Genomic DNA, 19,153 nt, shown 5'->3' on the forward strand with positions numbered 1-19,153 from the left:
TTGGTATGTATTAGATGGTTGAAAAATGTCAAGATAAAAAATTGTATATGAAAAATACAAAATGGCGGATATCTGGTTAAGGAAGCGATAAAAAAAAAACATGTTCTTGATTTTCTCTTTATTTTGACCCAAGGAATCACTACGTAAATTATTTCCCCACCTTTTTTGAACACCCTGCATATTGTAATAAAAGTCCAATAATACAATGTAGGAATGATTAGACTTTGCTTGGTAAATATAATGATCTTTGTAAAATTTGTTGTTGATAAAGGCCTTCAATTTGAATTAGTTACAATATCAATGAGTTGTCTGTTCATGCTAAATATTTGTTACTAAATTATTTCAGTATTATTTATTCACTATATGCGTTAACAGAATTAAACAGAACACAAATCCCATTTACATTGCAGCACTATCCTAGTTTAAACAAAATTGAGAACATGCTATGAGTTCATGAAATTGAATATAGCCTAAAGTGAAACATTCATAGACCACGAATAATAATAAATATTAATTATTAAATAACAACAACAATAAAAAATAGTAGCATTAAATAACAACAAATAAGAGTGATTAACAATACAACACAAATAAATAAGATAAGAAGCTAAACATGAGACACACGATAACTGATAACTAATGAAGGAGAGAGAAATAAATAACATTAACCATTATGTGAGACTAAAGATTTTTTTAAAGGCTAGGCTCGTTACAAATATCAATGTTGTTCGATATTGAGTTATATAGTCTTATCATCGTGTTGATGGGTGATTAAGCCCCTAGGCAAGTCCGTGAGAAAGACAGACTGGACAACGCGCGGGCTCACCTTATCATTGAATAGTTTGTATAGAAAGATAAGCATACCCATATCACGACGTCACTTTAAACTGACCATTTTAAACAAGTTTAAAAGATTGTGGTAAGATACATCAAATGTGAAGTATCCAAATTTTTTTAAGAATAAATATCTAAGGAATTCGATTTGTATTTGCTCAATCATGTCAACAAGATAGGTTTTATGAGGATACCACGCAGTTGCTCCAAACTCAAGTCTAGGCCGTACCAGGGTGCAATATAAAAGTTTGAGGCTGTAAATGTTTGTTATAAAACTTCCTTATCTGAATATGAAGCCAAGAATTTGATACGCTGATCTACAAGACTCGATTATGTGATTAGAAAAAGACAGATTGCTATCAATTGTAACACCAAGATCTGTGACACTACTGCGACTACCCAGTAAATCACCATTCATGGAATATTGGAAGTTGACAGCATTGTGAGTGCGTCTGGTGAAACTGACAACAAAACATTTATCGGAATGGAATTTTATTCCCACATCACTCCAAGCCGCTAATCTATCCAGGTCTTGTTGCAATAGAAGACAATCACTAATGTCGTTTATTTCTCTAAAGATCTTTAGGTCATCAGCATAAAGAAGGACTTTACTATTCAGCACACTGTTAATGAAGTCATTAATGAAGATTGTGAATAATAGAGGGCCAAGGTTCGAACCCTGGGGAACCCCTGAAGATACAATAAATTCAGAAGATGAACTTCCCTGAAAATGAACAAACTGTTTTCTGTTATGTAAGTAGGTGAAAAAAACCGCAAACCATTGCAGGAGATGCCAAGATAATTCAGTTTTGACAATAGTATTAGATGGTTGACTTTGTCAAACGCTTTTTCGAAATCAGTATAAATGACATCAACCTGACCTCTTTGTCCAAAGAAGAAATACAAAAATCGGAAAAATTCATCAGATTAATATTGATAGACCTCCGAGGATAAAAACCATGTTGGAGAGGCGTAATCCAGAACTTCACATGGTTGAAAACCCTGTCTTCCCTTGTTGAATTAATGGCTTTGAACAGCTTCGCTGGTGTGGACAAAATAGCAACAATTTTTATATCACTCTTTTGATTTTGGAAAGTACATCAACATAATTACATTTATAACTTTTTTAAATCTGCTTAACATTTTTGTGCTATAAAGTCATTTAAAAAACAAACTTTGTTAGTGAAATATAAACAAACAATTCGTAAAATTCAAGTCATAAACCATTTAAATCCCTTAGTCGTGTTTCTAAACACAAGCCTCAAGCTCTCCTATGGCTCGTAATTTCTAGTATGGCTCGTAAGCCATATTTTCTCAAATAAGAGACTTAACATAAAGTTTGTAAGTGTTATATAAAGTTGTAGGCCTGTTCAAAACTATTAATTTCTTTAAAAATGTTAGTGTTGAATGTTCACAGTGCTTCCTCAACTCTATTGTGCAGTGCCTTAGCAACACAAGGGTGATCAAGGAATATATCCTCAGTGATGAATATCTTAATGAAATAAGACCCTCAGTAAAGTCAGCTCTTATGAAAAGTAAGTAAATATTTTTAAATATGACATGTTTTCTGACTGTTAATAGGCTTAATTTGTTTTTAGCAACCTTGCTCAGCAACCTCTCAATGATTTTATGTAAAGATTTCTTATTTTAACAGGCTGTATATTACAATCTAGATGCTCAGATGGAATATTATTTATTTGTGGTTTAAACATAGACAAAAATGTATGGCTTTTAATTATATAAGTATGATTATGGCTAGATACAAGGATAATTTTGTTTTGCACAACTGATTCTTCATTTTTCTGGATTTAACCTCTACCTGGTCGTGCAGGGTCATTTTAGTGAGAGTCTACTGTATTTAAAATCCTCGCAAGTTTTTTAAACAAAGTTTTTCTCTAATAAACCTAAGCGCTAAACAAAAATTATCTGCTTCGACTCTTGTACCAGATTTCAATATGTTGTATTACCAATTGCCTAAAGTACTAAAAAACTACTTTTCTTTAAAAGAACACTAACGCTTTAAACAAACCGTTGTTGCAGGATTTGCTGAACTGATAAAAAACCTTTGGCAAGGAGACCAAAAGTCACTTTCCACTCACAATTTCAAGCTGGAAGTTGATATTGTTGCCCCTCGTTTCACGGGCTATCTTCAACAAGATGCTCAGGAGTTCTTGCGCTATCTCCTAGAAGGAATACACAATGAGATAAATCGTATTACAAGTCGACCTAAGCCACTGACAGAAGAAATCGACGATGATTTGGAGTAAGTTGAATTCATTCTGAACATAATTTCTGCATAAATAGCTTCTGAATGGAAGCTAAAAAACAGCTTGAAAAGTAGCCTCTTTTTTATGGTCCTAATTGAATATAGTGCCACGATTAACTGAGGTGATGTGGACTGAGTGTACCTCGTATAGTCAAAAACTCTGATAAACTGACTTTACTGCTGTAAGATTAGAGAATGAGATGCCTAGTATTGTGAAAAATGCATTTATTGTATTAATTAGTTGCAATAATTTACAATAAATTAATTATAAAGTATCAAATTATTATTTTGCTTTAACGAGATCGAAGTATTGAAAAAACTGTCATTGAAACAAAGCCCAATGTTGCAATACGTCCCATTACTGGGTTATACACCACATAGCCAATTCAAGGTCATTCTCCCCTACCTCCCACCACCCTAAACATCGGCAACGCCTTTTTGACATTCACCGGTCACCTCTCAGCCCGCTCTACCTGCCAACCCTGTTTTTTCCATCAGTTTATTGTTCACACTGAACCTCTAAAGGTTGTAAGAAAGCTGTTGTCATTTTTCAGCCTAAAATATGCAGTGAACATTTTATCTTGCCGAGTTGTGTTTAAAAACAATCGTTGATACACTTATAACATTATCAAACATTGATGATTATTTATATACAATTTTTCATAACACGCAAAAGCAGCTCAGTTAAAACCAAAACTCAGTTAGCCTAGTCTAGGCTTAGCTAATCTACTGCACTGTGCTTTTCCTACATTCTTTTAGATAATGCTATTTTTGTACTTAATCTTACAAGACAGGTTTTCTTCAACCTCATTCATTCTGTGTAGTGATTCACAAAAAGCTTTGGAAGTGTGGAAGCGATATCTGAGATTGGAGAACAGCAAGATTGTAGATACGTTTGGTGGTCTGCTCAAGTCTATATTGGAGTGTACTCACTGCAGCCATAAATCCACCACATTTGAGCCGTTTTGGGATTTGTCGCTGCCAATTCCAGACACCCTTACTCACCCAGGCAAACTTATGCTTTCTCATTGCTTCGATCTTTTTACTAAGGAGGAGGTGCTCGACGGAGATGAAATGCCGGTATATTTCTTTTAACATATTTTTTTCTCTGTTGTATTCCTAAGTTTTTAAGAGAAGAACTTTATATTAAAAATTATGTCAGCAGGGTAGGGTAGATATGGTGTGGGTGTGGAACCTCAAGTTTCAAACAAGTAAGCTCTGATGAGCACTATATCAATTTGACTGTGTTTTTTTTTTTGTTTTTTTTTATGAGCAATTCTAATCCTTTGGCTGACTATTTAGTATGTTGAAGAGTTCAGCTGTCTTTCAACAAGTACCGGTAGTAAAAAAAGGGTTATTTAATCAATCAGTACAGTTCACCTTCGTACTGTACCGGCTCACCCCTTGCTTTGCTGGATACGTTCCACACACAGATCTGTAGTCTATGTGGACGGGTATGTAGTAGCAAGGTTAAAAGAGGTTGCCAACCTCTTTTACTAAAAAAAATCAACTATGCTCAAGTGGTTTTTTAGCGAATTTCCCATATAAGGAATAAGCTATTACAGTAGGTCTCATGGTAAGACCTAGACCCGGGACCGATTTATTTTGTTTTGAGGTCCCCAGAGGTCAAAAACACCATCAAAGTCATATATGTATGTCCGTTAGCGCGATGACTAAAAAAAAATGATCCGATTTTGATGAAATTTTATACTAACGTTTAAACTATACCTACATTTATTCAAACAAGTTCGCGAACCAGCATAATCAGACTATGGGAACGGGGGTTTATGGGGCGTTTTATTGTGCAAAAATTGATTTTTCCCATTTTTGACCCTCAAAACACAAAATTTCATAATTTATCTCCATACCATTTTGCCGAGCTTAAAAAAGAAATAATTTTGCAAGCGTTGTTGTATGCCTAACGGTTACGGAGATAATTTAAAAACTTCTAAATTAAAATTCCCATGTTATTCATATGGAGAATAAATAAACTGTTGTAGTTTGCTTGTTTATAGATGTATTTTAACCAAATTTGGAAATTCTGTTTATTTAATACTAAGCTATCAACATTACGAAAAAACACACCTCAATATCTTCCCTGTAGCAGCAAACCTAAGTACTCACTAAAATTAATGTTATGTTTCTATTTATAGAAAATAAATCTGGCAATTTTTAAGGAATATTTTAGTAGAAATCCAGCCAGATTAATAGAAATTCCCTTAGTCTGCAGGTTTGCTGTGGCGGAGGTATTATCTTTTATCTTTGGTGACATCATCCGTTTAAAACTTTTTTTGATATTTTATACAGTTTTCAAGTATCTAATTAAGACAAATTTAAAATCCAATTTACGGTATCTGTAATTTTTACTATTTTGAATTTCCAAAATCTATCAAATGAGGTAACTACTAAGCTATAAGCTATATAAGTTTTAAAACAGTACATTGCTTTCTATGTTATCCTTGGTAATATATTTATTGCTGTATATGGACAATCTATTTGTCCATAGACGTATCTTCGTAAATTTGTCAAATCTATTGTTATTTTTTACTTATTTTCATTATTAATTTATTTTTTTGCCATTAAACCATCATTAACATTTTTCCCCCTTAAAGAAAGCAACAACTCTTTGTGCATTGGGGTATTTTTATTCATGGCATGGTTAATACAATTATGAGTAAACTTCTCTCTATTTTGAAGCAGTCAATTTTGTGATTTCAGACTTGTTCCAAGTGCAAGACTCGGCGGAAATGCAAGAAGAGATTTGTAATTCAGAAATTCCCCGAAGTTCTTGTCATTCGTATCCTTTTAAAGTAAAATATTCAAGCTTAATTTGCAGGAGCCTGGAATTACCTTGATTCAAGATTCAAGATTCAATGATTCTTTATTTTATAATTAAACATGAAATACAGTAATAGAACACGTCAGAATATTAAGTTAGGCTACATATAAAAACATTGCATATCAGGTACGTGGCGAATAGACATTTTTGAATTTCATGGTGAGGTAGCCTCTGGATCACTAAATGGTTTATGTTATCTGGCTTTGTCAAGTGATACTGCTTGAGTAGTTTACTACTATAGTTTCAGACTTAAAAGTCTTCAGGTAGGAACAAAAACGTCAATAAGTCATCTAAGCAATTTGGTTAGATTCGTCGTTACACTTAGAACACATACACAAACACAAAAAATACTAAAAACAAATATAATGACTGTCCCTCTTTCTACATTTGCCAAACTTCAAGGTCATTTTCATTTAAAAAAAAAAACATTCTACCTCAGCCTATGCCAATCATTTGATCAATTCAAAACATTACTATACAGATTTAAATACTAATTTGCATATCCTCCATACATGCATTAAAGGCTATTATATGAACACAATCAAAGAGTATGAAATATACAAATCGTCCAAACAAAATCCCCAATTTGTATGAAATGAGAAGTTATCATTCGAGTCGAACATAATCTACAATAAGGCCATGAAACTATCAGCTGACAGAGACAATGGCGATAACACAGACCAAGGTTAAGGAAGGTCAGGAGAGGGACATTACGTCATCCACTGGACTTGCAGGAGGACATGCAGTCTTGACTCATCTTCCGGCGTCGCCACACGTGTCCCCCGTGATTAATTTTACACTGGCCAGTTTTGTTCGTGTATGTGTTCTAAGTGTAACGACAAATCTAACCAAATTGGTTAGATGACTTATTGACGTTTTTGTTCCTACCTGAAGACTTTTAAGTCTGAAACTATAGTAGTAAACTACTCAAGCAGGATCACTTGACGAAGCCAGGTAACATAAACCATTCAGATTTTTGAATTGACTAGATTTAAGTAGGCAATAGGCTAACATTTAAGCTGTAAATTAATACTATACACAAAGGGCACAAAGGGGAGTCGAGGGCTCCCTGAATTAACTCTCAAAGAATCTGCGTAAGTTTTTGCACCTGCAGAAAAACCATTTATTAACCACATAACCTCCGCTTGATTGTTTACTGCCGATTGTAGGAGTTTTCTGTTGTTATCCATTTTAATTAATTGAGCTGTGCTGTAATAAAATTATACTTATCAGAAACATCAGAAATTTGACCAGTCAACAGTTTTAAATTGTTTGGACTTAGCCCATTGTCATTTTCAGCATTATTCACCTCTAGTGAACACAAAGTCGAAGTTTTAGCAGACGTGGACATCACTAAGCTTTTCACATCACAAATGGCTTTTCCTAGAGCTATGAATAACTCATACTCTTCGTCAGATACATCAATGCAGGTGTTATGATGCCATGATTTACAAGTCCTAACACATATGAGTGCTTTACTGGTTTTCGTAATGTTTTTATTACACAAACCGCACTTGGACTGTTTGCCATGCGTCGCCATCTTGCTAAATTCAATGAGGCGGAAATTGTCTTACGTGGATTTTGTATTTTTTACAAATAATATAAGTTAAAACAATGAAACCATAATGTCTGCTATAAAATTCTGTGGATACTGTAATTCCATTATTTTTCTCAGTGTTTTTTAAATTTATATTGTGTTACATTTTTTATCAAGAGATTTGTGTTGGTAATTGTTTTCATATTAATTAAAAAATCATGCTTTTAATATTACATAATTTAAATAAATAAGGAATCGTAAACACATTCCATCACCAAAAATTCAAAACAAATCTCTAACAATGTTTTGGGTAGTAAAAATATATATTATTTTTAATCATCGGAGTAGAATGTATTGAAAACTTTATATTAATCTATGAACAAGGGGTCTTATTTTTTTTTAAATTTACTCCTTTCCTCTTCCCCCAATATAAAAATGGTTCTTGTAGCATGAGTAAAAAAGGAATTTTGTTCAGTTAATATATGTATAGTCCAAAACGTTACTATACTCCACATAATAACAAAGGAAACAAAATTAACATAAAAGAAAACAAAATTGTAAATATTAGAATAAAACCAACACCAACTAAACTAGTAAATATATATTTATTGTTGATAATCCACATAAATCACATACTAACATAATTAACACATGAATTTATTCCAAATATAATATTTACTTTTGAAATTAGGTAAACACACTTGAAAATTTCATTATAGAGACTAAAAATGTCAGAAAATAAGGATATTGTTTATTTAATTATTTATATATTAATTGTTAATATATGTATATTATTTCACCAGTTGACTATTATTTTATAGCAATAGCACATTGTGAAGTTTTTATTTCAAATTAACTTGTATCTAGACTACTAAAACGTTACTTGCTTTTTATCACCAAAGCAATGATTTCATATTTTTACCTTGATTGGTGTGAATAGATCTTAAACGGTTTTCTCTGGGAAGCCGAGCTCGCAAAGTAGACAGTTCCATCGAGTTCCCAGTGACAAAGCTGGATATGGGGCCGTACTCAGCGGAGAGCCAATACAAGAACTTGCTCTATGATCTGTACGCAGTCGTCAACCACAATGGGACTTGCTACACTGGGCACTATACTGCGTACTGTAGACATCCATATTCTCACGAGTGGTACATATTCAACGACAGAAGGTTAGTGCAGTTTAATAATTGATGTATACAAATAAGTTCTTATCTTGCTATTAATTCTGTAATCTACTGTAAAATACACAAAAAATTGTTATTTGTTATTCTTTTTGAAAAGTAAACTTATCTTATCTGTTTGCATCAATCTTCTATTGATTTTCACGAGTATGGTTTCAAATGATATAGAAGATAGTTTAAAAACACACTGTTATTTAAATATAAATTTGGAAAAGCATTGTATGAAGACTAAGGTGTGGCTATGTTTTTACTCGTTTTCAGTAACTACAGTAGAACCTCTTTAATCCGAACCCCCATAATCCGAACGTCCACTAATCCGAACCCCTCATTGCTGTACTCTATACACAGTACAGCAGTTCTTTATTGTATACTGTATTTAATTTACAGTACTGTTTATTCACCATGTTTACTACTGTATTAAATAAACACTGTATTTTAATTTATAAAACATTTTTTTCACTTTTCCCAAGATAATTTAGATCAATTTTAGCCATGTTTTATCTATTGTTATGTAAAAACAACAATATGCTCTGTAATCCGAACTATTCACTAGTCCGAACTACCCCTGGTCCCAATTAGTTCGGATTAAAGAGGTTCTACTGTACCAAAAATGGTTGTTTGGCAATTGGCAGGTAACATATTAACAATCCATCTGTCCCTTATTAGGTGATTGATGTTTTCCTTGCAATGTTCAAATCAAATCAAAATCTCCTTTACAGTATTAATAAATGTACAAGTACAATGAATAGAGTCAGTGAGAAATGTAACTTATTGCCTATTCACAATATTTTAAATTGTAAAATTCCTCAAAGGAGTAAATTGCTTTTTCTACTAAAAATTTCTTTAGTTTACAGTAAAATGTCCTACTATTACATTTACTTTTTATATCTTTTGGCAAAAAAGTGATATATTTAAGGTAACAGTATAATAAGGTAAGTAAGGTATTAATAAGGTAAGTATTCACAGTGTGTTTTTTAATTCTAAATTATGTCTTTAGTATAGCATATTTTGCACTTCTTATATTATATATATTACCAGGAGACCGATCATTTCTTGTGGTGTTAAATTTGTAGGAGACGTTAAAAGAATAAGCATAGGCCTATACATGTACAATTTGCAGTGATATTATAAAATACAGTCTAAAATATGTAATAAAACCAATTATACAATAACATTTTTATCATGCTCACGTGTTGGTGATGTTTGTGTGCACGACCCTGTCATCTCAAGTCATTGAAAACCATTGTGAGCCTAATAAACTTGCATTGCAGACAGTAAAAAAAACAGGGTTGGTGTGGTCAGGGAAAACCTGGAAAAGTCAGGGAATTTGGTTGGTCTGGAAAAGTCAGGGAATTATGAACAAATTCTGGAATTTCTTCTGAAAGACTACTTTTTTATAGATATGGTACATTCTGCAGTTGAACATGTTTTATCAGGGATATGACTAATGGCTAAGAACGACATTAGCACTGATGCACATTTTTATATTGATAGTTTTTATCGGTACGGGAGAGGAATCGATATGTACATAGTTTGAAACAAGTTTTGTATTTGGGAGTGATTAAATAAGTTAAATTTTTTAAATATTTCTTGATTTTGATTGGTTGATATCGACTTGCGGTATACCTGGAAAAAGTATAATATCAGTCTGGAAAACCTGGAAAAGTCAGGTTTTCCAAATTTAGTACCAACCCTGAAAAATACAAAAAAAATTATGCATTTTAAAATAGCATATCATTACAGTATTGCTATTTTTTAAAGCTGATCCATTGTATATGTCTTGATGTTATAATCTCATATTTATGTATGTTATGCAATCTCATATTTCATCGTTTATTGGCCTATATTTGATTTGGGGTTTCCTCTAACAATTAATTGAGTTTAATTAATTAATTTACTTGAAATAATTGATTAATTATTGCCGTTAGACGCATCGTAAAGTTTTGTGCTTGGCCTAGGAAAATGCTATTAAACCTAAGACCAACTAATATCAACTTGCTCACAAAAATTCATTCACTTCAGTACTGGGGTTACTGTGGTTTTCTATAGTTTTTGTTATGTGGCTGTTGTCTTGGAAATAAGTTAAAGTGTTAACATAAAAAAAATAGTTAGTAAAAAACTTCAAATAAACACATTCTGAATACTCTAAGATGGGGTTTTCTGCTGTATAATGTAGTTTCAAAGGCTGAATTTAAGGGTTTGCGAGACAAAAAATGTCATAGCCTTTAGCCTACTTTGTGCTCTTGAGTCTGGAGCATACGAGTGTAAAGAGGTTCGTTTTTTACTGGATCACATTTATTTAGAATAAGTCTAAATAAAACAATCATGTTAAATAAAACTATTAATTTGGAACCCTAGTTAAATTATTAAAACACATAAACTATTTGTTTTACGTTTAAATCATTTTTGCTATAAATTTTACCATGTTTGATTAAGTTGTAAAGCCAATTTCTCTTCCTTAGAAAAATTAAATTAGTAGTAATTTGAATAAAGATTATAAAAACAAGCTATAAGGGAAAAAATCATATGATGAAAAAATAAAAAGTTCAGACAACATATAAGAAAAAACTTGGGAAATAATCAATAATAGGGAGCTTAATAGGGAGACAGGTAAATATTCAGACAGTCTAAAGCAAATAATTTCTAAAATAAAACATACAAATTCCGCAATAAGCAATCCAAAAACTATATCAAATACTTTAAATAAATTTTGCATTGAAGCTGTAGAGGATTTAGTGCAAAAACATCCTTAAACCCTTGTTCTCTGTCATCACCTGGGCCAGCACAAATACCTGATGCTCTCCAAAATGAAATTAAATATAGATTTCAATGCACCCTAGTCCATTGAGAAAGAGATAAAACACATCATCTCGACCCTTAAAAATAAACATTCTAGTGGTCATGATGAGGTTCCCTTGAATCTAATCAAGCATGCAGGGGAGTCATTACTAAAACCCTTAGTGCATTCAATTAATAGCTCTTTAATAACTGGCATTTTTCCTAACAATTTAAATATTTCCAAGGTTGTACCAATTTACAAAAAAGGAGATAAATTGGAAGTAAACAATTATCAGCCTGTTTCTTTATTGCCTTCAATTTCAAAAATATGAGAGGGTGATGTACAATCGCTTGGTGGGTCACCTGTTAAAAAATAATTATTTGATGATCAGCAACATGGTTTTCGCAAGAGAAAATCGGTAACCACTGCTTTGGTAGACTTTACGGTTGAGAAAGGAAATAAAGTAGTTGGTATTTTTATGGACCTCACAAAAGCGTTTGACAGTACCTCAAACAAAATTTTTTTACATAAATTAAAAAAAATCTAGGCTTGCCTAACTTGCAGTTAAAATGGTTCGAATCATACCTTCTATTAAACAGAAAACAGTAGGCCTATGTGGAAATTACATAAATCAAAGACAACCAAGTTTTAAATCACAATTAGAATATAATGGAAATTAAGCATGGTGTCCCTCAGGGATCAATTCTTGGGCCATTGTTGTTTCTGTGCTACGTCCAGGGAAACCTCGTCATAAATAATACTAATGACACACACAGCAATTTTTTTCTCTATGCTGATGATTCAAATCTAATAACAACATCCAAAACATATTGAGGTCTTGAAATATCATGTAAGGAACAGATAAAAAATATCAAATCTTAATTCACTAGAAATTGTTTATTTTTGAACGCGGAGAAACCCAATAAAATGTTTTTTTCAATGGCACAGAGCAAAGAAAAACCTACCATAAGTATAACCATTAATAATAGTGAAATAAATACTATAAATGTCACAACATTTTTAGAGATAGCGGTTGATCCCTAAAAATGCTGGGGATCAATGTATTGATTTGTTTCTATTGAAAATGAAAGTTTTTTTGTTTATAAAACCAGTATTATTAATTATATATGTTAAGATTTCTGTAAAGTTTGTGTACCGTACAGCTACAGACTATGATAATGCTATTGTAAATCTGTGTTAGTAAATCCATTTAATATACCTTAAATATAACAAAAACATACTATGTGATGCATATTATTAGTTGACTTTGAATACTTATTTCATACATTTGTTTACACGTGTAACTATACATAGTATTTAAGAAAGACATGTGACAAAAGGGGTTGTTTTGAAGCCCTCCACATGGAAATAGCTTGTGATCATTACGCTCGGTTGTCCACAGAAAGCGCCCGATAACAAAAGAAAGTGGGATAATCAAGACTGTACTGTAGGGTCTAATAGGGTTGTTAATAAGTTTGTGTTTTCAGTGTGCTCCCAATGTCAGGAGAAAACATGCCCAAGAGGGATGCTTACGTATTATTCTACGAACAAACCGCCTCTACCAACTTGTAAACATCTGAGCTGATCAAAGTTGCTAGTTTTATGTTTTTTATATTATCATCTCTTTTGTCATGAAACGTTGGTTTTGTAATTCCTACATTGAATATTGATGAATGTACCATATATTCATTGGAAAGTTGTTAATCTATGCAGTTCACTGGTGTTTTGTGTTTAGTATAATTTTTGAAACCTTATAACAAATAACATTTCACTCCACAATGTTATTACTTTTAGAACACCCTGGCTTACTTTTAAAGTCTTTGTTTGTGTGGAAATTATATATATCTTATATTAAATTTCTAATTAACGTTAGATGAAGTAATCCCATCTCTGTAAAAGTTGTGATATTTGCTGTTCGTGTACTGTAATGAAGAGATATACCCTCTGTATGGTCAAGTGATTTGCCTTACTAATGGTATTCGATATAGTATTTTTTGTAAGCTCACTTTGATAACACCATTTATAACACTGTTGTTGTTGGTTTTAAATAATACCAGTTTCCTTACAAAATATGTAGTCATAAACTGCTAAATATAGACATCACACTGTTTTAGCCTGATGGCTAGTTATATAGTTTAAAATATAATTCTTTTATTATATACTCATTAAGTTCACCAACTATTATAACTCTATGTGTTGTGTTATTTTGCTCAATGACAATTAGTTTAAACTCTTAATTTAACAGCTTTTAAAATCAAACTAGTTTACTACTATATAAAAGTAAGCCAGGATTAAATTAATGTAACAGTTCATCATTCAACATTCACCAACTTAATGTTCTACATAGTGGGTACCTACTTGTGCCATTTATGTACTGTACTTACTTAAGGAATAACTCATCACCTCATCTAAAATGCTTAGTAATTGTGCTTTATTCTCGCAGTATAGAGCTGTTGTTATTCTCAAGAAGTAGATTTTACATGTTTCCCAAATATCAATATAGGTAGGTAAAGATAAGGGAGCCTATTATACCGGGTGTTTCTAAATGAATAGCTGGGTTTTAACGCTTTATAACTTTTATACTATTAAACTTACCACCATAAAATATGCATCAAATGAAAAAGCAGCTCAAAGAGTTTATGCCTTCCAAAGACACATTATTTAACAAAATTGATCCAGCAGAACTGTAGATTTAATTGTACAAAGTTAAAAAGTAATCTCTAACTTTTTTCATCACTAGTAATTCGGAGGTTGCTTGACGTTTTTGCAAATAACTTTTAAATGGTGAGGAAATCGACCAAAGTGGAAGGTAATATTCCGAAAGAGAATAAAATTGCCTACAATCTACTAGTATGCATTTTTTGGAAATACTCAAGAAAGGTACCAAAAATTGCCTCAACAATGAAAAAATTGAAAATCCCCGTCTTCAATGTAGACAATAAACATAGCAAACATTAAATTTCACACTTTTTTATTTTAAGCCAAATTTAGGCCACATTTATTGAGTATTTTCATGAAATGCATACTAGTAGATTGTAGGAAATTTTATTCTCTTTCGGAATATTACCTTCCACTTTGGTCGATTTCCTCACCATTTAAAAGTTATTTGCAAAAACGTCAAGCAACCTCCGAATTTATAGTGGTGAAAAAAGTTGGAGACTACTTTTTAGCCTTGTACAATTAAATCTACAGTTCTGCTAGATCAATTTTGTTAAATGATGTGTCTTTGGAAGGCATAAACTCTTTGAGCTGCTTTTTCATTTGATGCATATTTTATGGTGGTAAGTTTAATAGTATAAAAGTTATAAAGCGTTAAAACCCAGCTATTCATTTAGAAACACCCGGTATTTTATCTAGTTAATTGCATTAAGGTGATATTTATTACAAAATTAAAACAATTTTAGGTTACATTGAAGAAGGGGTACGAATACCAATACCTTCTATTTATCTTTATTACTACATTGCAGATCCATGTGGTTCAGGGGAGTCGCTAGTGAGAATGACCAACATTATTTTTAATTTTATATGTTTTTTCTTGTTCTATGTTGTGTATAAGAAAAACAAGACATATGGTATGATGTATATTTTTATCTCTTTGAAAAAATATTTGAAGTGGAGCGTGCGCACCTGTTTCTTTAGTTACTGAGTAACTAGTATAAACTTCAACCGCTGTTTTCCGCAACTTTAAAATTTTACATTATTTTTTACATATAAGTTCTTATAACTTTTTAACTATTAAAGCTAGCCATATGATTGGAATTTTTACCACACATTGTTTATATGTACTATAAATCTACTCTTCTGCATGGATACTGAGATATATTAAATAACATACAAAAACATACAAAAATACATACAAAAATTAAAAAGATTAATTACATAGGCATTTTTTTTAGTTATTTATGAAGCCATAACACATAACCTAATTGAGAAAAAAACATGAGTATACACAAATAGTTAGTACTTCTTAAAACAATAAAATTGGTTCAGTACTGGTAGTTAAAAGCTACAAGAGATTTAATAAACCCAATTTTCCCCCTGAAAAAACCCCAAAAAGTATGTAAAAAATATGTTTTTACTTTAACAGCAGTAAACCTTTTTCTAAGACTAAATGAACCTATAAAATTATATATGATAATTTTTAAAAGGATTTTTTTTAAATCACTAGTTTCAGTAGCGACTCTCCTTAAGGGGCTGAAAGCTAATTTTCTATGGAGCTGACTATCCTGAGCATATCTCAATGCTACAGTTGATTTTTACCTAATTCGGTTGTCTGTTAGGTATTTGAAATTGACCCCGCAGTAAATCTATAATATTGAAAAAAATTCCATTTCCTTATTTCTATTTTTTTCTAGAGAAGCAACATTATGTACATCCATTAACCTGCCAAGTTCTTCAGTTATTATCTAGAAGCTAGACTGGGTACTTTTATGGTCCTGTATGTCTTGTATTTAACTTGTATATTTTTATGGGATGCACCAGTAATCTTTTGTGGAATATTTTAAAATATTAAGTCACTATTTTATATAAAACTATACCGGCTGGATTAGCGGCATCCCAAGTTCTTTGAGTTTTTAACCTGTTAAGTTTGGTAAAAGTCTGCATTGCCGCCTACACTCCTTGCGTTGTTATTTGGTAAAGATTCTTGAAGAATTATTTTCAATTTTTTTTTTTTTATTGGTAAGAAACTAAGAGACCTTGCCGAACAAGTAAATCTGCGATATATCTACAATGTGGTATAAAAGACAGTAATTTATTATGAAATTACCTTTACTCGTGTTAAATCCATACAAATAAAAATTATAATTCTCAATATTTGAGATCCCGTAAGAGGGTTTTGTTATTAGACCCGAAATATAACTTATTATTTTTGTAAATAAAACAATCATTAGTCATCACAGTGACAAATCACATCACTTTAAACCGTCCTCGATATAATCAATAATCATAGATATTTTATTATTATATTAAGCTTTATCAGAGTATATAGAAAAGTATTTTAAAAGAGCAATTTAAAAGTATTTTTATTAGTATTAAATTTATTTTTTTGTAATTTGTGTTAAGTTACCAAGATTTTGTAAATTTATGTATTTTACTGTTGAGTTTGTTGTTATATTGTTTATTTAAATTTAATTTAATCTATAGCCTTAGCCACTAACCCACTCATCTTTAATTCAACATCAAACTTAAATATATGCTTGAATAATCTAACCATGTTAAAAAAAAACTAAATAATAGTTTGAAGGCTAAGCATTGTTTTATGATCCAAGCAATGAATACAAACCCTTTAATAAGCGCAATGCCTTTGTAAAAAATTCAATCTGAAAATTTTTAATTTTTCATAGTTCTTGCTGCGGCCGCTAGGTATTGCGAGCGTGCGGCCAAGTCGAGTGAGACAAAGAATTGGCTTATAGGGAGAGAGTAGCGTGGCGGCCGCCCGAGCGATTGTAGCGGCGGCCGCTCAAGGTTCATTTTGGTGGCAAAATTCCAGTTTAAATATTCTCCATAAGCATTTCGCTTCTTTAAGGGTTTGTATTCATTGATTTAAGTGGATGCATTGTTAATTTGTAATTTCATTACTAATTAAACAATTAGCAGTTTTTTATCTTGTGAGTTTGATTACATAGATGGGATTTTAGTGGACAAAAGTGTATTTATGATGAGATCCTGAAATTTTGAGAGTTGATAGAGCAGCATTTGTTTAGACATCTTTAAGTATAGTGTTCTTAGGTAGTGTGAATTATTACCTTTGTTTTTTTTTTATTTATCTTATCTTAATGGACTGATTCCAATAACTAGAGAGCCCAATCAAAATTCCAGTATTTAATATTGTTTATCTTACACCATTTATTATTTTCTTATATTTACTAAACTTTAATTTAAAACCATTTCACATTTTCTAAAAATGTAATTCACATTTCTTGGTTTACTCAATGTTATTCCTTTGAATGGTATAAATTTAAAATGTTGTATGTACAACATATATATATATATTTATTTATTTATACTATTTATAGTATGTTATACATACAATATGTTTTGTCACAAAAACACATTTGAAAACTTTGAATTATGTGGCTCTAATATAAAAAACCCGTTTTTTAAAAGGAACAAGTTATTCTATTTTTAACCTGAAAATTAACTGATTTATTTCATGTTTATTATATTCTTTTTAGATCTGGTCATCTTGACAATATGTAGCACAGAATAATGTTTGACCTATTATATATGATAAAACATATTAACTGATGGATTCATTTTTATAGATAAATTATAGATATTTATTGTACTAGCTTCCACAATGATAGAAATGAATGTGATTCATTGTGAATATTGTGATCCCTCCGTCCCAAGTATTGCTTATTAACAATGCAACATCACCAAGCATTTATGTGATGAGGACATCACTCAGTAAAAAAATGAGGTAATCTGTGAATCCCAAAAACTTCTAGAGCTTCATTAACGACCATCTCGAGTCATTCTAACCGGGTTGCCATTCTGGTTTGTTATGTATTTATCCAAGCTCTGTTTCACGATCAAACATTTTTTTACTGCTTTGCTAATGTTAGTTATTGTTAGTATGTACACCGTTACACATTAAGTTTACCCGTCACTCTGTATCCTCTCTTCACACCTTAATATTATGTGTGCACCTAATACACGCTAGAACTGGGCTCTGTTCCCTGATTATTCTATGCACTGTTGTACAACATGTAATAAAACTCAGTTATTTTGTGCCAACATTTGTAGTTTTCTATTCCTTTTCATGGTAATCAGTACAGTAGTTAAGTTTTTTTTTACTATATATTTCACCAAAGACAAGATAAGATACAGTAATTTACTGAGGGATAAAAAGTTGTTTATCAACCTCTAAGATTGACTGAAATATACTATTTTTAACGTGTTTGTAAGTACACAATATTACCCAATAAAATTGTCTTTTATTTGGTGTTTACGCTTACACCATCCTTAATTAAATAATTATTAATGTCTAAATATGCCTTTTGACTTCAAATTAAATTTTTGCTAGTACTGATTCTATGAATTTTATACTATAATAAATCAGTAGAGCCCTCTCGCTAAGATTCTAAAGGTAATACATTCTTAACTCAGCCCCACTACATGTAATTTACTTGTGGTGCGCATATTCATTCGTAATATTTTAAATAAAAATAAAAACTTGAAATTTCATTCTGGAATGTGCACTAACTGTAGTTTAAAGGATTTTTTAAAAAATGTATTAGTTTCCTAGGTATAGTACTTTTCATGATCAGAATACTTCTTATTTTGTTAAATTAAATCCATTAAAAGTGAAAGATTAACTGTACAAATTTCCACTGACATTGCAGTACAGTAGTGTCCCTTTAGTCCCAACTATCTGGGACCAACCCCTGTTTGGATTAGTGGAAGTTTGGATTTTGGAATAAGCAGATTTTGATAATAACTGGTCATCAAAATCACAGATGATGTACACGGTTTTGCTCTGACCGCAGAAACGATGATGATGTCACTGCAACCAAGGAAGATGATGTTGTTTCCATCATTACTTCAGAAGATGTTGTCAATTTCAAGTTAGATTCTTACTAACATTTAAAAATTATAAAAGTTGTTGAACTTAAGTTCAGAATTGGCAGATTTTTCCATATTTTCAAAACAGCGGGGTTAGGAATAGTGGGACTTAACTGTATGATAATTTCACCTCATATGCATTGCGTGA

The 19,153-nt window shown here is 31.5% G+C and overlaps 1 protein-coding gene across 2 annotated transcripts in view; it reads left to right on the top strand.

Moving 5' to 3' along the window:
* LOC128997849 (ubiquitin carboxyl-terminal hydrolase 2-like) overlaps positions 1-18,177 on the top strand; it is a 55,191-nt gene extending 37,014 nt beyond the window's left edge. For both annotated transcript variants that reach the window (XM_054423612.1, XM_054423611.1), the window contains exons 7-12: positions 2,252-2,369; positions 2,875-3,097; positions 3,925-4,180; positions 5,819-5,897; positions 8,417-8,645; positions 12,924-18,177. In XM_054423612.1, the coding sequence (XP_054279587.1) occupies positions 2,252-2,369; positions 2,875-3,097; positions 3,925-4,180; positions 5,819-5,897; positions 8,417-8,645; positions 12,924-13,008 (990 nt within the window). In that variant the 3' untranslated portion in view covers positions 13,009-18,177. The remainder of the gene's footprint in view (positions 1-2,251; positions 2,370-2,874; positions 3,098-3,924; positions 4,181-5,818; positions 5,898-8,416; positions 8,646-12,923) is intronic.
* Positions 18,178-19,153: the final 976 nt, after the last annotated feature.

Source organism: Macrosteles quadrilineatus, unplaced genomic scaffold (assembly GCF_028750875.1).
Source record: "Macrosteles quadrilineatus isolate MER2022 unplaced genomic scaffold, UCM_ALF_1.0 Scaffold_7__1_contigs__length_78375512, whole genome shotgun sequence".
NCBI lineage: Eukaryota > Metazoa > Arthropoda > Insecta > Hemiptera > Cicadellidae > Macrosteles > Macrosteles quadrilineatus.